At 43.2% G+C, this 27,943-nt stretch overlaps 1 protein-coding gene across 1 annotated transcript; it reads right to left on the bottom strand.

Moving 5' to 3' along the window:
* Window positions 1-245: 245 nt before the first annotated feature.
* ALG13 (ALG13 UDP-N-acetylglucosaminyltransferase subunit) lies at window positions 246-27,642 on the bottom strand. Its single transcript, XM_071758231.1, has 25 exons — window positions 27,151-27,642; window positions 26,646-26,808; window positions 26,065-26,203; window positions 24,291-24,396; window positions 22,357-22,602; window positions 21,896-21,979; window positions 21,064-21,114; window positions 20,285-20,331; window positions 19,324-19,396; window positions 17,547-17,628; window positions 16,957-17,137; window positions 16,030-16,105; window positions 15,275-15,383; window positions 14,375-14,439; window positions 13,416-13,516; window positions 12,588-12,715; window positions 11,683-11,920; window positions 11,406-11,519; window positions 11,045-11,201; window positions 8,947-9,079; window positions 8,448-8,483; window positions 8,253-8,308; window positions 7,553-7,615; window positions 1,607-1,790; window positions 246-529 (listed from the first exon to the last, which is right to left on the bottom strand). The coding sequence occupies exons 1-25, from the start codon at window positions 27,229-27,231 to the stop codon at window positions 261-263; spliced, it is 2,982 nt and encodes a 993-aa protein (XP_071614332.1). The 5' UTR covers window positions 27,232-27,642; the 3' UTR covers window positions 246-260.
* Between the last annotated feature and the right edge of the window lie 301 nt (window positions 27,643-27,943).

The raw sequence follows: 27,943 nt of genomic DNA, 5'->3' as shown, positions 1-27,943 counted from the left end.
TTATGTAGTGAAATTCAAGCTTTGTGTTCCCTGCACTGCAGTTGCTCTACACTCTTCTGTTTTCTTAAGTTACAGACTGAAACATCTTGTCAGGTCAACTATTACTAGCATAAACCAAAGGAGAAACACGGAATTCTAGTGCAGTTTGCCAAGTGACACAGCCCACTGTGTAACATTTACAAATCAATATTAACATAGAGTTGACAAACAGCAAACAAAAGAAACCAAAAGGGCAAGAAGTGAGTTTCTAGCTCCCAAATTTACATTCCTTGAGGCACGTCATGAGGTGCAGGGTTAGGTGAGGCAATGTAGCTGACTTGGTGCAGTGGTCCAGAACTTACAGCATTAGCAATTTGTGGAGAATTTCCATAGGGAGGATTTCCTGGATGCCAGGCACTGACACAGCGATAGGCAGGCACTAAAGGATCAAAGCCAGGCAGGGGCTGCTGGCTGAAGGGCTCCAACACCACTGGGTAATAATACACAGGCCCATAGGACAGAGCTGGAGGTTCTGCATGGTGAAAGTTACCTTAAAAAAACCAGAACAAAATACAAACACTGGATTTTACCAGATCTGTGCCATTTTGATGCAGACTTTCACTGCCATGAAGACAACGTTCATTTTGTGGACAAAAGGGAGAATCCCTCTAGGTGGCAATTTTAAGCCCATGCACATCCCTCCTAATGGAGGGCTCAAAATCACTTTGGGTCCTAAGTTAGGCAACTTGCTCACCTTCCCATGGACCCCTGTTCAAGAGCTGCACAGCAGCATTCTGCACTGCAGTGGCAGCTTTTTCAAGAGCTTTCAGATACAGAGCTAATATATTCTCCTCTCCCTCATCTCTGACATGACACCTCGATGTAAAAGAACCACCCCAGCTGAACAGGCTGAAGCAGCATCAGAGCCTCTGAGTAGCACTGCTCTAATGAAATGCTCCTTTCCAATGCTGACTGTTTGCCACTCTCCAGAGATTTTAATGAGCTTGGCATCTGACCTTTTTGGCATTTTTCCCTCATTTAATGCAATCCTCCTACTTGCTGCCAAGCCTGTCTACAAGCTTGTTACAGAGCTGCTGGGTGAAACTTAAGTTTTGCTGTGAATGTTACATGCAGCAAGAGATGCAGCCAGCAGCAAAGGCTGCTCAGGAGATTAAAGTTCAGGATGCTGAGTCTAAAGCCAAGGTTTGCAACATCTTCCTTTTAAAAATTCCTGTGGAGTTGAATGCTCAGTGCTTGACAGAACTCAACTGCCTCCTTTAAGTACAGGCATTCTGTTTTGCTATCAGGACTGCTTGCTGATCAGTAAGCAAAGAGACTCCTTAACAGTTTCAGAAAGCTCTCCCAGGCCTATAAAGTGCCCCTGCTTCCTGTGTGTGGTTTTAGAAATCTCTTGATATGGCAGTGGCTACACCAGTGACTGACAGACCATGAGAAATACCAAGAGGAACTTGTGGTAACTCTTTGTAAGTCTTTATGTCCTCCCAACCCCATGCTTCCTGAGGCACAGGCAAAATTGCAGGCAGCAGCTCCTAGGGAGCATCATGCTCTGAAAACCTATTTATTCTCTCAGTTCTCACTAGCTGTGGATGTGGTCTTAGCTACCAACCATTTGCAGGTGCTTCCAAGGGAACCCGGGGCACTTCAGCTCGCCCAGCATCAGTGTAGAGCTGAGGCAGTGGCTGATCCAGGAGAGGAGAGGGCTCAGCATATGCTGGATAAACTTCCACGGGTGAGGGTGGCAGCACTGGCTGTACAAACACCATGGGAGGCCAATAGCTCTGATGACAATACTTTCAGAAAAGAAAAAAAAAATACAAGGTCATGCATACAACCACACTCTCCATCCCTCTGCCAAATCTCTACCAGTTTCAGAGAGGAAGAAGTAATTTTTTTTTATCTTCCTAGCCCCTTAGGATACTACACACATCAAAAAGCCCACACACAGCCTATCAGAGAAGATGCTGGAATAGCTGCAGCAACAGCCACCTCAATTCCACATTTCTGGAGTGCCAGAAATCTTTACAGAGCAAGATGATTCCTACCTATCAACTCTGTCACATTCTAAGAGATTTTTTTTCCTATTTCTTTAGTTGAAGAAGCCAACATTACTTCTTTTACTTCCCCAACCAATGGCACTGACACTGCATATGACAACTGATGCACAGACAACTCTTCAGCAGAGCAAGAGTTCCCAGAACAGAGAAATGGTGTAACCAGGCTGTACAAGTCCTAGAAGACTCAAACCACACATCTCTAAATGGTCTTTGATGTCTTGTCTAAGTACAGACATTTTCTTAAGAATAGCTCAGGTTCATCCCCTTACCTTCATGGAAAGAACAGAATTTATTCACCATCTTCTGCAAAAACAAACAAAACCACCACCACCACCACAACCCAAAGTAAAGCAACTAAACATACACAGCAGTGCACTGAGTGAGAAATTCACTTCCTATACTTTAATCTGCACCAAGGAAGCCTGGATGCATTAATAGTCCACTGCACCTGATGCACATTGAGCATACTTGGAAGGCTTAAATACATCAGTACATTTGTCAAAAAGAAAAAAAAAAAAAAGAAAAAAGAAAAAGAAGCTTTAAAAAAAAGCTCCAGCAGTTTTTACAGACAATTTATTAAACTCATTTTGAAAGCACTTACTTGCAATCCCAGATTAAAATAATACCGCAAGACTTTTGTATCTGAAAGAAATGGCACCAAAGAGCATAAACAGAGAAGCAAAATAAATTTACACACATTAAGAGCATTTTAAGGAACCAATATCCTGAATATAATGTGAAATCTAGTTTATGTTTTTAAGTTAATTTATCCAGATATTTGTGCAACAGTAAAGCGTTTGTCTGACCAACTCATTCTCAAACTCCAGCAATCACAACAGTTTTGATTTTGTTTCAGTCATCTTGATTACTGACAACTGTCAGTGCTGTTACAAGTCTCCACTGTCTAAGCAACTAGGACTTAAGCAATTCTGTCTTCTTATTAAGGCTGGGTTTTAGAGGAAAAAAGTATTTTAAATAATAATTTGATGTTGAGCCCCTAAATTACACCGAGCACTAAAAGTACTCACTCCCTCACTACAGAAGTGAGGAAAGGTTTGGAAGCAGGCAGAGAGGCAGAAGCAGCCTTCTCAGACACCAGTGACAATTCACACATGACAGACACTCTGTGGATGCTCAGACTGGGCTGGCACACAGGCAGCTCCAGAGATCCCAGCTTCTGGCCAGTGTTAAGAGTGGCTCTGTCACCACCTTCATCTCCAGAGCTTCATTAAGCATTGACTGCAGAGCTGTGTCAATGGGGCCAAAATATTCAGCAATCCTAAAACCTTCTGACTGAGTTTTAGGAGTCCCTCCAATTTTTGGTTTAAGCCAGAAAATGGAGGGGGAAGGAATAAGGAGTATGTTCCTCCCTCTTCCTCACAAGGGAACTCAGTTTCCTGCTTTCCTGTAAGGAGTCTTTCACTTCCAGCTTCCACACACTGAATGATTTGCCCCAGGCAGCCACACAATACACTGAGAAGCAACCCAGATCTATGGAGGAACTCTGAAACCACTCTACAAGAAAAAGAGGTTTGAACTTGGAAGTGCATTTCCAAGTGTCCAGAAACAGCAAAGTTTAAAATCTTTAAAGCTGACCACTGAAAGGAAAAAGATCCTGTGTTTTAATCCTGCAGTGCAGTTCTGGAACCATGCACGGGTTAAACTGTTCATTCCTCCCATCCAAAACCAGATTTGTTTTAAAGGCTCAGGTAGAGCAAGTCACCTAATGCACAGCACAAGGTTTGTGTGTGTCTGAGCATAAACAGACTTTGCTTTAGTGCTGGTGGGAGCTGAACATCAAACCAGAAAACATCTCCAAAGGAACAAGCCCCTGAGTGCTTCAACTCAGCAACACCTCCAGAGTTACTACACCAGCTCCTCACTCCCTCCAAGCCCAGGGCCTGGGCTCCACATCACATCCCTGTCCATCCCATCCAGCACCTCTGTGTCTTTTCCCCAGCCCTGCAGATGGGTACAGTCAGAAACACCAATCCCAGTGTTGAAACACCTGAGGATTTTGTTCCTCTGCTGCCAATTCTCAACTCTTTTCCTGTTCAGCAAATTTGATCCATGCAGCTATTTTAGGAAATGCACACAAGATCCTTCCTTACATCTATCAGCTGTGAGCTTCCTCCTGGAAGTGCTGGTGATCCAGCTGTGACAGTGACCACAGGCAGTAAAATATGAAAAATAACCCAAAGGCCCCATAAATGCCAACTTTTCAGTGTCTAGATGAGACAGAATCTACATTTGAAACAAGTTATTTTTTTTAAATCTGATTTTTTTTTTTTCTACAATTGCTTATGCAAATCTATGCAAAAGAAGCACACGAGCTGAATCAAACAGCTGCTTCATAGCAGTGGTAACAGCACAAAGGAAGAGCTGGGAGACTGAAGTGACAAACTGATCCTGGAAATACTGACACCTGCAGAGTGCTGAACAGGAGCCAGTACAGTAGGAGACCACTTTTTGTTTATCCTCCTCTTTTAGATGTCTAGAAACCCATTCAATCTTCAGTACAGCATGATTACCTTATAAAGCAACAGCTAAGCTAAAAAAATGTAATCACCTTGACATGAAAATATAAAGGCCATGTTGGCTACTGATAAAGATCTCCTCTTACTATGCAGCAGGACAAAAATTGTGATAATTTTTTATTGAGCTGATAGAAGGCTCTGATCAAACCTGAACACTGCTGGAGCACAGTAATATCCAGCAGCCTTTTATCAACTTCAAACACAAATGAGCAGGCCAGGGGATAACACCTGAGGTCACCATATTAATAAATATCTTTCACATGCCCTGAGCTCTATTTAAAAAGATCCAAGAAACACTGAAAACTGCAACAAATGCAGAGGTACCACTAAGGCACAAGGCAGGTTTTCCTCCCAGGTCTGGAACCTCTGTCTGTTGACAATTCCCACTTCCAATCCATACCAGGCCTGTGGGTATCTTTAGCCAAGTGCACAGAACTTTAGGTCAAGTGTATCCACATACTTTACCCTGCACAACTCCAAAGCTCCTGCCTTTACCTTAAGGGCTGTATAGATGACACTACAGCAGAGTGACAACAGAAATGCTGCATGCAATGCCTTATTCACTACACACCTTAAAGCCCTGAAAAAAATTCTAGAGTCTACACCAAGGAGGACACAGCCAATAATATGTAGGCTGACTCAGCTGAAGAGCTCCAGGCAGGGTAAGAAGTAGTTATTAATCCACATCCACTCCAGATACTTGTCAGTACACTTAGCACTCAATTCTCTTAAGTGCTGGAAGCCTCAGTTAAGGGCATTCAACTATGCAGATTTTATTTTTTAAAATCTCAGTTATCAGAAAAACTACTACTCCACCAAGCATGACACAGGCCAAGCATTCTCTCCCTTAGTAGGAATTTCTTTCAGATACTGTCTAAAGCTGCAGTAATCACATATTTGAGTCAGATATTAACTTGCTAATCCCAAGATGAGAATTAAATGATTCTTAGCATGAGCATCCATGGTATTATTTCTCACTGCCTGTGAGTTGCCAAGAGGCATTGCTTCTCACTGCAGGCATTCTGTGAAGTTTGCACAGAGAACCCAAGTCAGAAGGGTGCTGAAGAGCAGCAGGAGTAAAAGCACAAAATGCTGGAGTTACCTCGAGGGAGATCACTGCCACTGGGATCACAAGAGTAAGGTGGAAGAATGGCACCAGCTTCTGCCCCCTCACTGGCTGGAGGAAGAGGAGCTGAATAAATTGGAAATGGCACTGAAGAAACTGCTACAATGAGAAGGAAACAAAAGTCAAGTCAAAATTGCAGTGGCACATCCAATGAGCAAGACATTAAGGTATTCAATTAAGCAGGTACTGCTTTGTCACCTCAGTACCCCTAAATACAAGCTTTGGGGAAGTCCTCTTTAGTTATCACTTTAAAAGAAGTCCAGAAGAAGTTTTAAAAGCAGGTGGGAAGGTTCCAATCTCTCTATCTGCAAGCTTCATATTCCAGTTAAGAATAAATGTCTTTTTCAACAATTTCTCAGGCCAGACATTCCCTACACAACTGCCTGTCCTAGAACAACAGGGGACAATCACTCCAAGTCATCAGAAAGCTGACAATAAGCCTGTAAAATTAGGAGAAGGTTCAAGGCATGTCAGGGCAGAAGAATCAAAAATATTTTGGACACACTGCTGCTGAATATTCATTAGGTAGCTTACACCTCTAACCCACCAGCAGGTTATTTGAAAAGGCATCAGCAAGCAGACAGCTCAGATAATTGCACTGACAAAACTTACACAGAGTGGAAAAAAAACAAACCAGAGAGAAAAATTGAGAGAAGGGATTAAAAATTGAAGATGGAGGGTTCTTTGACATGAAAAGGCCTCTTTATAAGAAGGGAAAAGTAATTTTTTCGTTTCACATGAACAAAGCAGATACAGCATCTTGGGGGGTTAAGTGCACCCAGTGAATAACAAAACACAGATTTCATCTCCTTGCATAGTAAAAACTGAGCACAGGAACTAAGGGCCACAAAACATTTGCATGGATGCTGAACCATCACAGCCAGTGGCTCTTCTGGAAGGAAGAATAAAGCCTCAGGACCAATGGCTCAAGCTGGAACTCAGCTGTGGAAGGAAGAATGCAACTGCCATGAACTTCTGCCTTCACAGAAGAACTTTCCACCAAAACACTTGGCAGTGATGGCTACAGGAGATGAGGGGGGAAACAAACCACAGCAGAGAAACCTCCAGTTCCCATGGAAATTCAGGGACAACTGTCCCCTTCAAAACATGAACACAAGAAAGCAAGAAGGCAGCAGTGAAGGTACAACTACTACTGAGTCATTACTGCTAAAGTAAGTGACTGTTTCTATTTGAAAAGCCTTTTAATATTTGCTTTAGACAGGCAAGGGGAGGGAGGCAAGAAAGAGGGAGGAGAAGATGTAACCAAAAGCTTGGGCACTCAGGCCCCCAGCTGTGGGATGTGCACACTACCTGGCCTCCCTATGGAAAGGGAAGAGGCTATGAGTGGCTGCACTGCTGCCTGTGGGGGAGCTGCTGGGGTGGCACTGGCTGGAGAGGAGGCAGCAGAATGGGAGGAGAAGCCTGGAGCTGGAGCAGCATAAACACCTGCTGAGGCTGAGAGAGCTGCAGAGTTCACCACCACCTGGAAAAAGAGTCAGAGTGTTCAGGACACTGCCCCTACCACTGCCTTTGACAGTGGCTGTGGAAATATCACACAGTGCAAAAAATCTCACCTCACATCAGTGCATTTTGGAAGTCCAAGCTACAAAGGCAGATAACTATCCCAGTTCCCTAAAAATTGTCTTGAAAAATATTAGAGTTGCAGACACCTGCAAGGCATCTTGTCTCTCTCTTTTTTATTCTTTTTTAATTTATGGGGAATTGTATTCTTTGCTACAAAATGCTGTAAGAGGCAGGCAGAGGGACCCCACAAACTGACTCAGACAGTCATTCCCTCCCCACACAGCTACCCCAGTAAAGCACTAGGATCCTACCTTCTGGGGATAGCTGTAGGCAGCCACTCCTTCTTGAGGTGTGACAGGGACTGGCCCTTCTTCCTGAAAGAATTCCAAAGCTGATCAAGTCTATTTAAGTAGCAAAGAAGTCACAAGAGACACACCACACTCCTATTTTTTATTTATTTATTTATTAACTGTACAGAGATTCAGAGGAACTTTTGTAACTCAAATAAAAGCAGTTCTATTCTGACATGCTCAGGACCACCTTTCACACCCAGTATAGACCAGTAACTGAAGATTTAGACTAAAAAAATTGCCAGAGCCAGTTCTATGAGAGGAGAGATCTTTCCAGTCTCACAATGGAGGAGTCAGTCTAACTTTAGGGGCAGCATGATAAAAGCAAGTGCAGTCTGCAGCAGTAGAAGTAGTAAACTCTATAATAAGCTATAATATATATAAGTATATATATATATATAATAACTCTATAAGCTCTAATATACCTTCACTTTGCAGAGGGGAAGGTGGAAATCATTCCTGTATCTAGTACAGCTCAGACTGTATTTGCAGACTCAAAATGTCACTATTTAGAGTGGAAAAGGGGAGTGGATTTATACATGAAACCACCATTCCCTTCTTCCAAAAGAGGTATCTGACCCACTCTGTATCCAAGGACAGTTTCTATGAGGAATGCCACAGACTTCAAGGATTCCTCATCTGAACAGTGACTAAAACTCACCAGGTTTGCTGTAGGTTCTGCTGAGCTGAATACCACTGCAGTTTCACAGTCAGGATCTGGAAGGCATAGGCAAAATTAACAGGAAAAAAGCTGCATAAAATCTAATCCTTCAGAAACTTATAAAAAGGTAATAGTGACTGCATTTCATTTCATTCACCCTGGTGTTCTATCAGTAAAGAGAACAGTTTTACTTACCTGGAGATGCATAGATATATTCTTCATGAAATTTACCTACAGAGAGAATAGGAAGCTTTGATTCAGGAAAAAAAAGCTTAAGGCTGAAGTTACAGTAACTACATATCAATGCATTCAAGAATAACCTGCTTTAAGTATCATCTTGTTTTGAGCAGAAAAGGTAAATAACCACTATTTTTTACAGGATATATACTACAGGATAAAGGATACATTCATTTTGTTATTCCACCAAGTCCTAAGGCTGCTATTACCAAATTTACACCATGTATTTTTTAAGCAGCAACTTACTTGCTACAAAGCCATGCAATCACAGGGGGGATGACAGAGCAAGCTTCAACAGAAGTGACAGCAAAAAATACCATGCACACGTGCATGTTCAAAGCTCACAATAAACAAATACCTAGGAGATGTAAGGAACCTCCTTTGACAACCAAAAGCACACTAAAAAATCTTCCCAACCTGTCTTTTCTCTCTGCCCACTAACCCTTGCAGAACTCACCATTTTCACTTGTTTCTTCTTCCTCCTCTGAGGAGTTCAGGGTCTGCTTGTTAGGTGGAACAGAACTTGGGGCCCTCCTTGCTACCCAAAATTGTGATGCAGCATGGTAATTGGGAGCAAGGCTGCCCTGGCTCTGGAAACAAAGTCAGAAGGCAGCATTTAGAAATAGTTTAAAGCCTTTACATGGGCTACACACAGTAAAAGCAGGCTGGCAGACCAAGCCTGGCAGAACAGAACTTACTAAAATTATCATTTGTGTGCCCATTCCTATGCACCTTGCAACAAAAAGACACTTCAATCCTTTACTTTTTGTTCTGCCTAGCACACTTAAGGTAAATTTTAAGACCTACCAATGCACCAATGTAAAGCTACTCCCTCCCACAACTTCACCAGCTTTATCTCAAACTCAAAAAAAGAGGGGAGCAGACCCAAAAAACCAGCCCAGACAGCTACCTCTAACCTATCCTGCTGCATTGCTCATCCCACCACACCACCAGCAGGTCAGCTCATCCAAACACTCTTAATAATGATTGAAAAAAGTTCTATTTAGTAACAAATAGTGAAATCCATGGATGGCTGCTGGCACAGGCACCATGAACAGACCCACACATGCAAGGCTGACTCTTTCAGAGAGCAGCACCCATCAAGGTCTCCAACTGGACTCCTTTAACACTTCACATGCACTTTGCCTTGGCACAAAAGTCCGTCCTTAGCTGCACCACAATATGTAATTTTCTGAGGAAGGAATAGAGGGCTGAGATGCTAGAGTAAAAGAAGCTGATTCACTCTTTTTTTAGATGACTAAGGTGACAGTCAAAATTCTTCTCAGAAGACATGGTGACTATGAGCTCAATAAAGTGCTGAGAGAGGCTTGGAAGATTTCCAAGGTTGAAGCAGAGGTGGTAAGTCAGAAGATTCTCCCACCAGGCCTCTAGCAGGATGGCAGAGTTTTCTGTGAGATGCATCTTTCCCCAGGAAATGCTATATTCCTTTACTAAACAAGACAAGGAAGAAACAGAGAAAAGGCTTTGGCATTGACAATAACAAAGACACTGAACGAGCACAAAAAATGATTTGTTAGGAGCTGCAGGTATATGGGCTTAGCAGTGGGAAGGAAAAGCTAGTAAGAAATATTGATTTCATGTTAAAATGAAAAAATATTGCAGGATCATTTGTCCTTATTCTTTGGCACTGCTGGAGGAAAATAAGAGCAAACATCACAGATTTAGTACATGAGGACAAATTAAAAAATGGCTGCTGCTGAAACAGCTCTCAACAGATTTCCTCTCTCTTTTAACTGCAGTTCTAATATTTGTTAAGGTCACTGCTTCAACACAGTAAAACAATTCAAATCTAGAAGTATTTTTTTTATTTTTAAAGAGAACTGCGTTCCTATTCAAATACCTCAAACTCAACTTATTTTTAGTAGCATATCCAGCTTTGTACTAAGCTTAGACTACAAAATAAGACGTGTTTAATGTTTAAAGGACACAGAGTGCCATCTTATCTACAACCCCACAGAAAGACTGCTATAAGGCAAGCCTAAGACAGGGAACTTGCTCCTTTTCTCTAGCAGAAGAAACTGTTTCAGGCACAACTTGCTACCCCCAAACATCCCAACTATCCATTCATAGCAACAAGCCAGGCTATCACTACACACTTGCTCAATCTAGTTACACAAATGAGAAATTACAGTGTGGCAAACAAGTGAAAAGCTTTCTCCTACGGTATTTACAGCTACACAGACATCCCCAGGGGAAAGGCGTTTGGTTTGTTTTCAGGCTGCAAGGGAAGGGAGAAATGGGACTCTGCTTTTATGAAAAGAGACTCCAGAGAAAACAAGTGCTGCCCATGAGGGGAGGCAGAAACAAGGAGAACACTGAGAAAAATGCAGAGCTTAAGCAGGTTTTACAGGTTCCAGGCTCCTTTCAGCCTCCACTTCTCCAAAACACATTCACTGCCCATGCTTATTCCAAGAGGAAAACAACCAACCAGATGTTGCACATCAGGCACAAGAAGTGCTGCACATCTGTACAGCTTCCCCCACTCCCTCCACTCTCCTCCAGAGCTCTGAACATCCCCTTTGGTCAGGACTTACTGGTAGAGCAGGGAAAGCAGTGGCATCCTCTCCCTCAACCTCATAGAAATTTATAGTTTCTTCTGGGGCTTGAGGCTCTTCTCCACTCCCTGCTACAAACCCAAACTGACACTCCTTATTCACACACTGCATCTGACGGCGGCTGCGGCTGTAGGAGCTTCAAAAACAAAACAGGAGGGGCCAAATCACCACTATCTCCAGCTTCACCTTGGCTGCCAGGCTCACTTTGAACTCTCTTCTTGGGGGAGAGGCACAGGAAATCCCCACTGGGTCATCTCCTGCCACCCACAGCCAAGGTCAGCCCCCCACATCCCTCCAGCCTCCCCAACAATGGTTGGGAAAGAGATTTCCAGTCACTTACCAGGGCCTGCAGGAGAAATTCTCATAGCTCTGGCAGCATCTCTTTCCTGGCCTGGGGCAGAATGCTACCTGAGAGCCAACCAGGTTGTGCCTGTTTATAAATCTGGCAGATCCCCTAAGTTTAAAGGGGAAAAGGTGCAATTACCAGGAAGGGCCTCTCAGGTGGAACTCATCTGTAATTCTACCCATTCAGCTGCACAAACTCTCCCCTCACTACTCTGCAGCAAGAATGAACAGAGAACACTGGGGAGCTGGGACAGCTGTTCAGGGCTTCCTACCTTGGCATCCCAAATCCACGGTTATGTCTTTGAGGAGGATTCTGAGGCTGACAGGGCTCATAAGGTGCCATGTTCCCATCACCCTGTGAGCAGGGAACTGGAGGAGGGTGCCCCAAAGGAACACTCTGCTGCAGCCGGGGTGGGAGACCTGGCTGACCCCTGCTGTAAGCCAGGGACATCATAGCATCCTTCCCACGAACTTTCTTAAACATTCTCTTCCTTGTTTTTATATCCATTTCTGCAGTTTCAGTTGAGGACAGAAAAGACAGATTTTCACATTGGCGAGCTGATGCTACAGTTATCTTCTTTATCATTGCTAAGAGTCAGTATTTGAAAAAATGGTAAAGAAAAAGCCAATGGCTAATCCCTGAGAAAGTGCATTTGATGTATGCAAGCTTCATGCCCTTATGTAGAAGGCTCACGTGGTCATTCTCAATCAGAAGCAGAATACAACCATCCCACCTGTGAATACCTTCCCAGATACAGCTGATAAGAACAGTACTCTCTGTTACCATCTCTTTGGGAAGACTGTATTTATTTATGAAAAAGACAAACACCATCCATACTTAAACAGATGGGGAAGCCCCAGTCCATCCATGCATTTTGGCCAAGGCCAAATCAGGCAAGCTTTTTGGTTCTCTGTATACACCTTGCCCTCAGGTACAAATTTCTTGTTGGTGATTATGAGCACCACCAACTTTGCTTTATATTTTCAATGGAGCTGCTCTCTTTTGCAGAGGAAAAATCATCCCTCTGTCTGATCACTACATCAAACCCCTGGAGTGGCCAAGATTTGTATCACTTCCCATATCCCAAAAACGCTACTGTTAAAAACATCACCAATGTCTCCCCCACCACCTCCCTGGCCCCAAGGAAAGGAATGATTGTGGAAACCTTGTACAAACCTATTGCTGTGAAGTATCCACCTGTTATTTTCTGATAGCTTCCTCCTTTTCTGCTGGGAACCATACTCCAAGCAAGGACAGGTGCCACTTGTGTCACTGGCTTCAAGTTATCCAAGGGAACAGTGTGCCTGCACAAGGAGCACTGGTGTTAGCAGTGCCACGAGGATAAATCAATGCACAACAACATAAGCTGAAGCAACACAAAGAAGAAAATGGAAAAACCTACAAACCTAACAGCAGAGAGCTTGCAGAAATAAATAAAAAAAACCCTCTTTGGTACCAAGCACACATAACTGGTACTTGTTCATCAAAAAAGGGAAGCTAGGATTCAGTCCCAACATTATTAACTGCCTGGGTTGTCTTTCTTTCCTGCATTTGTACACCTCAAAGCACTTGACAACTGAATTTTTTTGCCATATGCCACTAAGTTGAATTCAAGGTTTGAAGAAGGGTGAATGGTTTGAACAATAAGGTAAAGTGATTTGACTCACCAGAATTGCCAATTATTTACTTGTTTTGCTACAAACACAAAAACTCCAAAGAAACCATCAGCAAAAGGTAATTTGCTATCTGTGAATTAAGCCCAAACTGCAAGGATCAGTTTCACATTCCAGAGAAGAAAGAGCAGCAAGATCTCACAGAAAGCATTGGAATAATGATTCTATTAGAAATCCAAGAGAAAAAAAAAATCCTGCAACATTCTACTTGCAGAGTGGCAGTATCTTTGCCTGGGTTCTCTTTTCCTAACAATCCTACTTTAAATAAGTGTAAATACACAAATCCAACCAGAAAGGAGTTCAAACATCAAGTAGTCAGCAGACTGCTTACTTTTCTGCCAGCTCCTCAACGAATACAGTCAATGTGCTGCCATCCTGTCCAACCTCCTGGATATGAGCATTGTAATACTTACCTCCAGGCTCCAGCCGTACCTGGAGAGAGAAGAAGGGAAGTTCTAAAAAAGGTCAATATGTCAGGGCACTCAGAATACTCTCAACCAAACCACTAACAGCAAAGGCTGCTCCTAGCTGATCCTACATGGCTGAGCTGGCCAATAAAGATAAATATAAATAGATAAAGAGCACTTACTAACTTCAGTGAGGAAGGAAAAGCATCAGCCTTGTGAGTGACTGAGAGGTAAGGAGATACCTGCTTTCTGACTTATTTTCATACACTGTACCAAGCAGATAAGTACCAAGGCAGATCACTATTTGAGAACTTGAGAAAAAACAAAAGATAAAACAGCAAATTGGAAACAAGAGCTCTGCTCAGCTAGAAACAAGTCACTGAGACAATCAGCACTACCTCAAACAGTGATAACAGTAAGGCCTCACTACATACAACATTGGAATACAAAGAAAGCTGACCTTCCTTGCAGCATCTCCTGGCCAGATCATGCTACTCCTCCCTTTTTACCTCCTTATTTTATAAAAATATTTGCTACGTTACTGTTGGGAAGCCGAAGACTGTCCAGGATTTGTTCCTGACCCCCAGTGAAAATCTAATGAACAATCTACTGAGCTCTGGATCTGGAATGTCTACAGCCACAAAACTTATATTACTGGTTCATGATGGATTTCCAAGCAGCTCTTCCTTCACACTACCCGATGTTTAAAGGTAGATTTTACAAAGAAATTAAATTGAAAAGAAAGTCAGATTAATAGCTACAAGGAAGAGAACAAGAAAAGCCTTGGACAATTCTACAAAGTCAAATGATTTTATGGCTTACCATGCTCAATTTAAAGCAGTTTTAACAGTTTATGGTAACTGAGTCTCCTTTGAGTACTAACCTGACACTTGTCTCCTAAATAGTACTGTCTCCCAGCAAACACCATGTAGTCAGTTTTTTGAAGCTCTAAAAATAAATGAATAAATAAATAAAAAGGAAAAAAGCCTTTAAGCCACTATTATCCTACACCTATCCTACAAGTACTTCATGAGAGGATCCAACTACAGACTGTAGGCCAATACAGGCAGCTAGTTACTATACACTGCTCCAAGAATTGCAGTGACCCTCATAATTGCTTATGTACATGTAAACTGCTGGAGTTCTTTAGTATGCAAAGCACTTCATGTCAGACATCACACACCACTTCAAAACTTTTCTTGGCAACTTCTTGCTTTACAGATCAGCCAGAATGTAATGACAAAAAGGAGCAACCTATCCCGAGCAACGAAGACCACAAAATTTCTCCAGAATGTTCAAGCCCAGAAGAGCTGGGAAACAAGACAAAAACTCATCTGTCAGATCTCAAGGCTAAATTTGAGATCTTCATTATTATACAACTTCAAAGCCAGAATCATGCTTTAAAAAGCAGAAGTCTTGAAAACATGCTGCAACAAAAAACACTTCTCAAATCTGAATTATTTCAGATACAACAGAATGGTAGCAGAGTTCCACACTCTTGTCATTTCATTTCCTATACTCCAGTCAGTAAGTAGCAGAGGTCAGATTTGTAGCAACCTTACCACCAGCATGCAGTGTCAGAAGCAGTGTATTTCACTCTGAAATGAAGCCAAGAAAGCAGCTACTAACAAGATGATGTACTACCTACAAGTACCTGCTGGCTTCACCAGTATCCTTCACATTTCAGCAGTGAAGAAGCAGGTGACCTAGGTCTCAGATTCATAAATTTAATACTGAGCCTAAGCCAGGAAGAGTTGTTTGCTTTTTCCCTTTTTAAAGATACCTTTTCTGCTGTCCAGCCACACATCAAACTCCACATTCCGATAGATCTCGGGGTCCAGTGCCTTCAGCACTTTATAAGGAACAGGCACCTTTGAGGGATTTTCTGGAGGCTAAAAACAGAGTTGAAATGGAGCATTACAAAGTGAACTTAGTGTGTACAGCACAGTGTCTACCCTGCCAGCCTCTGCAGACCATTTTAAGATGTACACAGTTTTTCCAAAATTTCTACTTCCAATATGTTTGCCTAAAAAAAAGCTCAAGAATATTTAGGCATTCAGAAGCTGAGCAAACAGACTTTAGAAAGGTTAGGAACAGGCTCAAGAGTAACATTTGGCATGTTCTTTAGTCAAAAAGATGGAACCCAAACCAGATCAATGAAGCCATGGCTTCAGAAGTTGATGGGAATTTGTTATTATACCTGAAAACACATTTCTGTAGAGTTTCTAAAGTGGTTTCAAAGTGATTCATATTGTATTCAAAACAAAAATAAGCAGACTTAAATCATTTCTGGGAAAAACAAATAGAAGAGCAAAAGATATCTGCTAGGCTCCATTGCTAAGGAAAAAACCAAACAAACAAGAGAATCTCAGAAAGGTAAAAGGCTTATTCAATTTAATACAATTTTCAGGGCAAAACCAAAGATAAGCAGATGGTAAAAACAAGCCATCCACTGTCCAGAAAGTGCAATAGAGGTTTTGCCCCAAGAAGGGTACAAAAAACAAATCACCATGAGGAATTATTCCTTAGCTGACAAACCTTTTCTTCTTCAGTGCCTTGTTTGAATTTATCTTCCTGTGGATTGTCAGTATCATTGCCTTCCCAGTCGTCCACTCTACGTAATTGAAAATAAGATTACAAAAAAATACAACGTGTAATTCCAGTCAGGATTGAGACCGACCAAGTGTTCACAGCCTGAAAAAGCACCATAGTGCCATCAAGTGGCAGATCTTGCCTTAAACACCCAGCGATGGCTGCGCTGCAGTACAGGACAACCCTTTTCCTAATGGAAAGGAAAGGATCCCTTTCCTGTATTAGGAAAGGATAAAGATGATCCCACTGACTGATTTAACTCTTGCTCTCTCAAGTACAAGGTGAGAGCCTGTTCTACCAAACCAACCTCATCTGCAAGTGCTCAGTAATGGTCAGGGGCACCTCCCCCTCAAGCCTCTCCAGTGACCCATCCACCACAGGATGTTTCTATAGGTTCATTCTGGCTGTTCCCTCCATCCCCAGAGACTCAGACCTGAATTATGTCACCATTTAACTGTCCATCTGGGGTACAACTCCATTAAAAAGGGTAAACAGGAAAATAAAGCAGTTTGTTTTCTCAATACACTATTGCCCCTGTAGAGCTACAGAGTCTTTGAACAGCAATAATAGCTGCTCATTAAAAAAATAAAATAATAAATAAATCCTGATGATATAAGGAAAACTGTATTCAGAAGTAAGCTGTCATTTACAGAGTAACATAGCCAGCAGCAGAGGATGTCCAGTTACAGGACACCTCCCAGCACATTATCTTCTCATACTTCAGCTTTGGGTTTGTCATGAGCTAGTAAAAAGAGTTAATACCCCATGAACATTCAAAGAAACTTGAAAAAGTTGAAAAAAAAAAAAAAAGAAAAGAATCAAAAACCTTGCAAAGGGTTTATCACTTATCACAACCCCTTCCCAAAATAATACCTCTTTTCTGATGGATTTTGGGACACTTTTTCATGAAGACAATCAAAGTTTGCATCCTCATTTCCTACAGAGCCACTGTTCCTGTTCTTCTTGGATCCACTTCGAAACACCTCAACTGCAGACCTTAATTCTTCCTCATCCATGCCAAACACATTTTTGTACAGGATCTCATACAACACAGCTGAACAAATCAACACAAAGCTCAAACCAGATTAAGGTAACACCAGATCCATAAAAACTGCTGCAATGTTCAAGGTATATCTGCAAATTTCAAATATTATCTACTGTTACAAGGTACTAGTTAAAATAAAGTCAATTAAGGAGAGAACCATGAAATCATTCAGGTGGAAAGAAGTGACCTCTGGAAGGCATTTGGTTCAATACCCCACTTAACAGATAAAATAATGAGTTTCTGTATAAATTAATAGACAATAAATGGACTTCTATTTCTCCTCCCCACCCCTAAAAAACAAAATAAACACTGACTATAAACATAACATCCTGGTTTGAGCTAGGACAGAATGGGTTTTTTTTCAGTAGTTTTACTTTTAAGTTAAGACTCTTCTATATAAAGATTATTTCAAGTTTACCCTGGCAAATAGCAGCATTTTCTTGGAATTGTTTTGTATACACAGAGTCATAATGGCCATTGCTGGAACAACACAGTAAAATCTGGGGAGATAAAAAAAAAAGGCTCTAAGGCTGGAATGATGAAACAAGTAATTTCTTTTATAGCCTAGCTCAAGACTACACTATTATTTCATTCTACAGCCAGCATCAACTCACAGGGGAAAAAAATTCCCAGTCTAAACAGGAAAAAGCTGTAGAATCATCTTAAAATGGAATCTTTGGTAATATCTCTGAACAAGTTTGTCTATTATACAAATAAAAGCTATCAATTTGTACACCATGCCATAGTAAACATGATATGAGCTTGTTCCCAGCTTCCCCTGATACCACCAATTGCTCAAAAGGCAAAATAAATACAAGTCATTAAGTGCAGTATCCCTGAGACACACAGTCCAAATATCAGTGGCACATCTCACCCCTCCCTACCTGAGGGACTAGAGGAGCATCAACTTCTCTGGCCTTCAACAAAACCTTGCTTTTAATAAGCAATATTATCCTGCCTGTTGAAAAGATGCACACTTTCTGCAATATTGATACAAGTACTTGATGCAAGTATTGATGCAATATTGATATATCAAACTCCATCTTGAGAGGTGACCACAGGCAGCTGCCAGCAAGGATGCTCCCCAGGGAACCAGCAGGAGCTGGGATGCCAGGGCTCTTGATTCAGTGTGCATGATGGTTTCTGCTCTCCTCATGAGGAGAGTGAGCAAGAGCAGAAGGAGCTGCTGCCTGTACATGCAGTCTAATGACAGAGCTGCCAACACTTAGTGAGAGCCTTCCAGGACAAGCACACATTTAGGCCCCGCTGCTTGGGGTTTGACATCTGGGGATTTGGGAATTAGACTGAACTACACAGGGAATTACACAGAAAAAAAAAAAAGAGAAGCACATGTAAACAAAGAGTGACCCTAACCAACAGAGAACAGCTGCAGTAGCACAGATTTCAGAGCAGACTAGCCACTTTCACAAATACAGTAGCCCACAATGAAATCCATACCACAGCAACTCCACTGGCATCATGCCTGAGCTAGCCATGTAATTGTGGAGGCACATCTACATGACTGCAGAAAAATATAGGGGTGAAATGGGAGGCAATTCAGAGTATTTCTCCTTTATGTTTCTCCTTTTAGCCCCCAGCAGTATTTCTTGTGCAGGTAAGCTGTTCCATTAGCTCCCATCATTAAACTGGACTCAATTTGTGTGTCACAGAAATGAATCAGTTTGTCAGATTAATCCATTCCCATTGGTGTCTTTTACAGGAAGAAAAACTGCACAACTCTTCTGAATTGAGGAAGAGGGGTATGAGGGGTAGGTGAGAACACCTTCACCAATATGGTAAATATACCTGCTTGTCAATTCAACCCTGATGTGTCATTCTGCCCTGCCAGATCAGCCAAATTCCCACTGGAAAGTTTTTACCCAGAGATTTCAGAAACATGAAAGGATATTCCAGAATCGTGATGTTAATTCTTCCTAACAAAATTAAACTTCTTTCCAACTATGAGCTGCAGTAGCAGCTCAGTAACCAAAAAGATTGGCAAAGGAACACAATACAATTTATCCCTCAGATGTGAAGCAAAGCTCCTATAATTCAATGAACTATCATGCAAATAATCGTGCTTTTGGGTTTTGTGCAAGAGCACTGGAATTACTGGAGCTCAATTCCAGTGGCAGGTTTGTACAACCAAGCAGGACAGAAGGTAAGGAGGATTCAGGGGTAGAAAACTGCCTCACCTTGCCTTGAAAGCCATTGTCTGTAGCATAAGTGGGTGGCTTCCCCGGGTACCGGTACAGGATGAAATCCCGCCTGGGTGAGAAGAGGAAAGACAAGGCTTGAACGAGCAAACTTCCAGAACCGTGTTGTCAAGAAGTTTGCAGGGAGCTGGGTAGAAAACCCAGTGTGTTTTATTGAAAAAAATCAAGTAGAATATTTTTCCTAATAATTTGATGTGACCACACAGCGATAGCCAGATGAGCAAACACCCATCTTGGTGGGGGAAAAGAAAAATTATCTGGGGAAGCCCATCCTATTTAGTCACAGATTAAGTCGAGTCGTTAAGCTTATGGCAGGGTGCTCAGGCTCCCAGCCAATTAAGTACAAGTGATTTAGTCACCCTGCTAAAGGATTAAAGCCTCAGCACAGGAACTGGTAATTCTTGCAAAACTCCACTTTGTTCCTTAAGTACTGGAACAGAATGAGCATGCAAAGGGAGGGTTCTTCCTTCTACTCCTGGAGAGCCAGACTGCTTGTTCCAGGGTAGCAGCATTTTTAGCAAGACTGCAGCACTTGCACAGACTTACAAGACTTTTGCAATAAATATCAGGGTTTACGCTCCGCGCAGGGCAAGTACTCTTCACACTCTGGTGCTTTCAACACCACCCAGGTGAGTTTTAGTCATGCTTTTAACTAGCACAGTGTTTCCACTACACAGAGACTGGGTTTTTTCCCCATTTTCCATCCTGAAGCCACTAGAAGGAAACACCCGACTTCAAAGTTTAGCATTAGCAAAAAAAAAGATAAATAAACATTAGTGGAAACTGACCCCCCCCTTAATCCATGCTGCATGAACAGAGGCTGTAGCATTTCTCACCATGTTTCACACATCAGTAGCTCAGCAAGAAAGAAATAAAAGGTTCTGGGCCAGAATCTAAATACAATAAAGTCCAAACCAAAGTGAAGCTTAAAGACACTTACTTGTACATCACTGATAAAGCACTCATTTCCAGCTGGCCAGCACTTTCCTGTGCAAGATTATGAGATGATATGAAATAGCAGAGCATTTTTAACACTCTCTGTAGTATTGCAATACCTAACCAAACTTGTCAGTTTGTTAAATAATAAGTGGATTGAGAGTTGAGTGATTAGGACTTCCAGGTGCGTGGGGGGGGAGGAGGTCTGCAACATGGGATAGCCAGGATTAACAACCAGACTGAGGACGATAGAGTTGCTGGCAGCAACTTTAAAACAACACTCAAGATACTTTTTAATTTTTTTTTTTTTTAATCGAACCCACTACATTTGTTTTGGAGACTGCTGCAGTCACCATACTTACTGGTTAAAGTCTAAAGAAAAAAAATATAAAGTTTGACCTCTAATACTTGAACCTGGGGGTAAAGGAAGAAGGTTTTGCAAAGCCTGATAAATATTTGACATGAGGTACACTCCACATATTTTGCTTTTTCCTTCTTAGAAAAGAATTGTAATTATGAAGAAGGCCTCACCGTCCAGCCTGCTCCTCTGCACCAACATAGATTCCCCACTAAAACTGTTTATACATGTTTATATAATTTATATTTTATTCAGAACAAACACATATTACCAATGCAAATCAGACACCAGAACTGGGAGGTCTCCTAAAAAAACCAAAAACAAACGACAAAACCCCAAACCACCTCATTTTAAGCCACCAACTCATTGCTTTCCTGTTCTAGCCTCCTCAAATTTCAATCTATTCAGTATTACACGGGTCTTACCTTTGGATCTGTTAGTCGTTCAAGGTATTTCTCAAATGAGCCTTCCACATACTTTCAACAAATCCAAGAAGAAAACAAACATAAAAACTTAGCAAAGCTGGAAAGCAAAGTTAAACTGGAACACTGTGCCATTTGTTACTAGGTGTTGAATGGGAGAGAGCAGGGCAGGGACTGGGGGCATAAACACCAAAATTGGGATTAGTCTTCCAACTCTAGACATTTTTGGGCTCTGAAGTGTTGTGGTCTGACTCAGGGGATGATTTAAGCTGCTCCTTGCCATAGAAAATGGGAATAATTTGGTTACTGATGTGGAAATACCAAGAGATAGTAAAAAAATTACATTCACAGAAAAAACAAACAAACAAAGTGAAAAACATCCCAGTGCCACACAAGCCACCACCCACAAAACCAACTAACAAAAAAACCCCAAAAACCTTAAATTTTGCCTTTATGCAATGATTAAACACACAGTGGAGTTTTCCACCATCTTTCGATGTTCATTTCTTTCTCCAAAATCCTGCATGTTTCCTTCCAACTAAATCCTGCCAGTGGTTGCTACTCAAAGAATATATTAGACAAGTAACCATTGGGCACTTGGGTATTCATAATTTTATTGATTTTAGAAACTTTAGAAATAAAAGAACTGAATATTATAGTACATAGTTATAATAAATGGTGTGACTTTGACTCAAATAAGGTAAGCCAGCAGTCATCCTGCCATTTCTCTTCTCTGGTGTGCATCAAGCCTGGGTGTATTTATGGCTAAACCCTCCTCACACCCCATTACTTCCTAACCCTGTGTGCAGGACTGCCTAACACACACATTACTTACAGATTCAAACTTATGCTGGTGTTGCCTCATAAACAAGACACAAGCTTTCCTAACTTCCGTGTGATGAATTTGAGATGAAAACAGCTGAAAAAATAAGGGTTATGAAAGAATGCAGGAGAAAGCTGCAGAGTTTATGTTTCACGTTATAAACTCTGAGCTTAAAAAAAAAAAAAAAAAAAAAAAAAAAAAAAAAAAAACTAAAGGCTGACCCATAACGAAACGCTTCACAAAACAAGGAGACACTGCACAGGGGCACAGGTACGGGGGAGAAGTTGAGGAAAACCCCAGTGAGACGGGAGCTGATCCCCTCCCCGTCCCCACGCACATCCCCACCCGTGACACCTCACTTTGGGCACCCAGGAGCAGCCCTGCCCACCCGGACTGCGGGCCCGGAGCGGACACCCTCGGCGAACGCCTGAGGTACCTCAGATCCCCCCTCCAAGAGCGTTCCAGGTGCCCACCTGTTCCGAGACGGCTCGGAAGAGGCATGAGGCATCCTTAGCCGTCATCTTGCGGTACAGCCCCAAGCTGCCCAGGTACTCGTCCATGGCCACCTCGCTGAAGGATTTCTGCCCGAAGTATTTCTTCCAGCCCTTCTGCATCCTGCCGGGATGAACGGGGGCCGAACCGGACCGGGCTGAGGGGACAGACGACGGCTCCGCGCGGGGCCCCGTGGCGCGGCGCGTGGCGAGCGGGGCGCGCGGGTACTGCTAATGAGGGGCCGCGCCCACCTGAGCGGCTCCGCCCCGACCGGACCGGAACCGAACCCACCCCATACCCTGTCATCTCCATACCCGTCGGGCACCGCCGCTTAACGGAGCGTTCTCCTAGTCTTGACTCGCTCCCATCCCGGTCCAGCTGGGTCCGGTTCCCTTTGCCCGCGGGCGGTGCCGTCCCGGTGAGCCCGCACGCCCGCAACAGCCATTCCGGGATGCCCACCAAGAGCTCCCCCCAAAATCTGTCCCGCTCTCCCGTTCAAGGACTGCGGAGGGTGTCCGAGGGTCGGTGCCGGAGGGAGAATCCTTCTCCTCCGGCTCTCGGACCGCCAAACCGCGGGAAGACCCCGGAGCCGCCGTCTCGTCTGCCCTGGGGACAGAACTGAACCTTGGCTCAGTGAACCCCGTCCAGTTCCATGGCTCTGATGTGTCCCTCACTGCAAGAAGCGGGCGGAAAAAAACGGCCAAAGGGTGAACTCAAAATTTCCTGGGATATTCCTGCGTGCTCAAGCTGCTTCGTGGCAACCTTCAAATAAGAGCTCCATAAAAATCGAGGTGAAAATCTTAGCTTCTCGTCATAAAGAATTTGGGAGAAACTTTGGGGGGGGAAAAAAAATCACTCCTGCACACCTGTGCAGCATTATTTGTTCCACATGCAGCTCTGGTGCTTGATTTGCTCAGAATGCCTCTACCTGCATTTATCTTGGTAATAAAATGGCAATCGGACACCAGGTGCACACAGTCAGGATTTTTTTCTTGTTTTAAGCAACAATAACAAACGAAAAACCCCCAAATAATGTATTTGCAGAAAGGACACAAACCATGCACTTAAACAGGCCAAACAGCCTGTACCAACAGTTTGAAGTTTAAACCCCCTTTATTTTTCAAAATATTTACTTAACGAAATTGATGGTAGCATCAACACAGCTGACAATTTCGATACATTAAATGGGGAGCTTCAGTTAGCATAAAAAAATAAACATTGCACTTTAGACTTAAGTAAACGATGGGATTTCACTTTAAAAAATTGTTTGGTTGTGTTGTCAACCCCATTCCTCTCCTACAGGCCATGTTTTATGTTTAAACCATCTCAAACCAGGCAAGTCAGCTGGTGGCAGCAGGTTGCAGCTCTTGACTTTTCCTATCCAGATTCACCATATGCCCCTTCATCCTTTAAGAGGCTCAAATATCTCGTTTTTAAATTCTCTTTTCAGTACTTCTGTAAACACATGAAATGAGAGCTTAAGGCATCTGGTTTTTTTGCAGAACCTCACACAACTTACTTCCCTAGCACTGGGCAAATGTGGTCAAGACACTACTATATATATGCCATCCATGCTGAAAAATAATTTAGGTTGTCCTCCTCACTGGAATTACCAACTCAGTGCAGATTTGTGATTTAATCACTTGTCTGTCCAAGAAACTAGGCAGTTCATACTCCCTTCCCAGCACCACCCTTGTTGGCACTGTGTTCTTTTATGCATAAAACTAGGAGGCTTTAAATTGGCACAAAACAGAAAAAAAAAAATAGGAAAACAGAAAAGCATATAATGTTAGTTAATACTAACAGGCATTTTTTTCAGCAGTTTGTTCCAGTTGGTGGGCTTTTCAGTATTAAAGGCCTCACTAGGAGAGGAGAAAGGACTTCTGACATTTTTATTCCTCTGTAATGTTTATTGAAACCCAAAAACATTATCCAAAAACAAAGCAAACTTCTCTGGATGTCCAGGGGGAAAAGGTTTCAAAGTTGACAAGTCCATTGACTGCAGCGTCTCCACAAGAGTGCTGTAAAAACAGAGCAAACCCAAAATTAAGAAAGAGTAAATCCATTCCAAAGGGAATTTTTCCTTTCTTTCATTCTATTTATACATATATAATCCTTTAGTGTTGAAACAAAATAAGGACACATGGTGAAAGGAAGAAAAGACCCCACAAAACCAGTGGGCCCCAACCATCAGTGGCTCACAGGCAGCATTGCTGAGAACACACCTTGACCTGTAACCACAGCTTGTGCACCCAACCTCAGCTCTGAACTTTTTAATCTTCTGTGGTTGCAACGTTGAGAAACTGAACATAAACCTCCAGAATAAACAGAAGTAGGAAATTAATCTCTGAACACGACATAGTTCTCCACTTGTCACATACAAAAGTACAGCTAAATCAATCTGTTGGTATTGTCACACTAAAAACCAGGCTCAACTGCTAGGCCCTGTTCAACAAAAAGAAGTAAAAATTCCTTCCTCTCTCACAAGCTGTCAGAAGCACTGAGGTAATAAGTTTAAGCAGCTTGCCCAATACTAATGAAGGACATTAGTCTTTTCATAAGGCTCTTCTAAAACATCCAAAATCCTATCTGCAGGGCAAAGAAACAAGATGCTGACTAAATAATTTGAGTTGCATTTCCTCTGCTTTAATTTAGAGGTTGTCTGAGTGCAAGCAATTATAAATAATCACAAATAAAGAGAAAAAATATAAGCAAAATAAGAAAGTAAATGAAAACAACAGGTGCCAGGATGAACACAAACAAAAGCTTAGATTTTTGGTGGTGGGTAATTTTTTTTGAGATTGTTTCTTTAGCAGCTTGTTGGGGTTTTTCTTTGTTGTTTTTGCCTGAAGTGACAGATACCTGGAACTACTTGTCAGAGGATGTAATGGATTTAGGAAGTCTGGTTAAACAGGCAGCTGGAGTAAGAACTTGGAAGACAGAGGTATTGAAAATTACTAACTAAACATCTCATTTAGGAATCCCACTGAACTGAAGTACTTAAGAACATTATATAGAAAGAGTAATACAGTGATGTACCACAACTTCTCCTGTTTCTACTTTTGGATGGGCATCTGCATTTTTGGCTGGTCATTGTGAAGAGGATACTGAGCTACCTGGATTCCTGATCAGTACCAGAAAGGCCATTCTTAAGGTTTTCTCTAAATATTCCAGATGCTTCAATTTTATTGGTCTATACATCTACACTGTCAACTTCACCACCCTTTACAAGGAAAGCCCACATAGCAAAACTATAAAATTGACCCCTAAGTCTGTATGGAGCAATTTATTCCTCATGGCTCATCTGTACAAATTGATGGTTGGGGTTACATTATTTTTAGACTTTGAAAAAGAATCCAACAACTACCAAGCAAGAGTAGAGAAAGAGAAAAGCTGTGAGGTGCCTTCAAAATGGTATCTGTTTGAAATCCAACCACTTCTGCCTAGTTTATATCACTTTCATTTCAATCTGAATACCTGTACCCTCAAAAAGGGGGAAAAAAAAAGACTTAAAAGGAGTCACAGGTTTGATAAATTGAATAATTTAGCACATAATGTTTATCTATCCATTATGGAAAATCTACCATGTAAACTAATGGTTGTAATGTTACAGAGAAGGCTGTGATCTTCCTCATTACATTCTCAACAGAATGCTAACACACAGGAGAGCCACTGCAGCAGCTTCATACCTGCAATTACAATACAGGACATGCCCATCTCTGTGGAGCTGTTTTGCCAGTTCAAGCTGATGGTTGTTCATCAGCTTTTCATTTATTACTACTATCAGTGGTTTCCCTTCTTCTAGAGTCTCCAGACAGCTACCTGCACCTATGGGAGAAACATAAAGCACAGTGAGTTTTATGCTCTGACACACAAAGTATCATCAGACTGGCTCCTGAAATACGGGAGGCTCCTGAAGGTGAACATTCCATCACTCAGCTCTGCCTGTGGACCTGAACACTCACTGCCAGCCCATCGAGACACCAGCTCCATCCACCCTCTCTCCACAGTACTCTCCAGAGTAACCAAAGGGCATTTTTGCAGAAGATCAGCCTAAATCTTAAATCTCAGCAGACTGGGAACTTAGTGTGCTGTAGTGCCAAGATGTAACTTGAAAGGCATCAAAAGAGCAGTTTCTAGCAGCATTTTGGTGAAAAACTTCCAGTTAATGGAGGATTTAAGTGTAACCATGCAGACTGCCATTGGATTGAGCGTTTGTTAATTTTGACAGAGCCCCCAGGACAGGCTCTGCAGACACCCGGGGCTCTACCTGCGTGGCTGATCACCAGGTCCGCCCTCCGCAGCTCCTCGGCCACCGAATCCTTGAAGCGGAAAACTTCCACCGCCACGGCCTGGATGCTTCCCGGTACCGGCTCCAGAGCACCTCGTCCCACCTGCAGCACCAGCTTCTGGTACCCGCGGTTCTGCAGCACCTGCAGCGGGAGGTGGGCGGGGAGGGTGACACGGGTGGGGATGCGCGTACCGAAGTCGCACCCCGGGACGCCTGACCCTGCTCCCGGTGACACCCACCCCGGAGCCGCTGACCCCCCCTGAACCCCTTCTCCCAGCTTGGAACCATCCTTCTTTCCCTCCCTCCTCCTCCACTCTCCTCACACCCTTGGCCATAGCTGACCCACTCCCGGCAGTCACCCGCGGGACTGGAAGCGAGAGAGGGCGGGGCCGCTTCCCGCGCGCAGGCGCTCGGTTGAGGCGCTGCGGCTAAGCCGGAAAAGGGAAGCGAGGGACGGCAGCCCCTGGGCTTTCCTCCGCCGCACCTGCAGTGTCTCCGGGGAGCAGACGGTCTCGATCAGGTCATCGAAGCTGGTGGTGCCCACGGTGACAAAAACGGAGCCCATGGCCGCCGCTCCCCCCCTCACAGCGCATCCGCGGAGCCGCCAGAGGGCGCCAAGCGCCGCCCGCCTGCCCGCCGCAGCGCTGCCCAAAATGGCTGCCGGGCTGAGGGGAGGGCCGGGGGGGAACACGCCCCCTTCTCCTCACAGCGCCCGATGGCTCCTGCGGTCCCGCTGTCCCCGCCCAAGAGAGCAAATGAACCGGGACAGGCAGGTGACCGGTGCTGCTGGACCCGCTGCTGGGGTTCTGGGCGATGTCTGTCGTGGTCGAGCGGCAGGGATGGCGCCTGCTCTGTCAGACGAACCCCCTCGCCAGCAGCCTTCAGTCTCACCTCGGCGTGATAGCTCGGTTTTGATGTATCAATTATTTAGACTTCAAAAGAGAGTAAAAGCAAACAAAAACAACCTAAATTTGGAAAAACGACTCGGGAGGTTTTGACATCCCCACGTTATTCCAGCACTTTGAGGCACAGATCACCTCCAAATGGCTGAAGGCGGGAAAAGGCTGCAGCCATTTCTGTCAGTCAGGCTGGGTGGCTCTGCCCTGTGGATGTCCTTCCACTGATCCCACAGGGACTGCTGAGGATGGGAGACAGCAGGCAAAGAGCTTTTTGTAGAGGTGATTACATTAAATGGCAGAGAATCGAGGCTTTCAAAAATCTTCACTTTAGCAGTCTTTTTCAAGACCTGTGTCATGGTTTAACACTGGCCTGGCCCA

Source organism: Heliangelus exortis, chromosome 14 (genome assembly GCF_036169615.1).
Source record: "Heliangelus exortis chromosome 14, bHelExo1.hap1, whole genome shotgun sequence".
Lineage (NCBI taxonomy): Eukaryota > Metazoa > Chordata > Aves > Apodiformes > Trochilidae > Heliangelus > Heliangelus exortis.
Note: the sequence above shows the minus strand (reverse complement) of the source record. Positions and strands in the feature narration are given on the sequence as shown.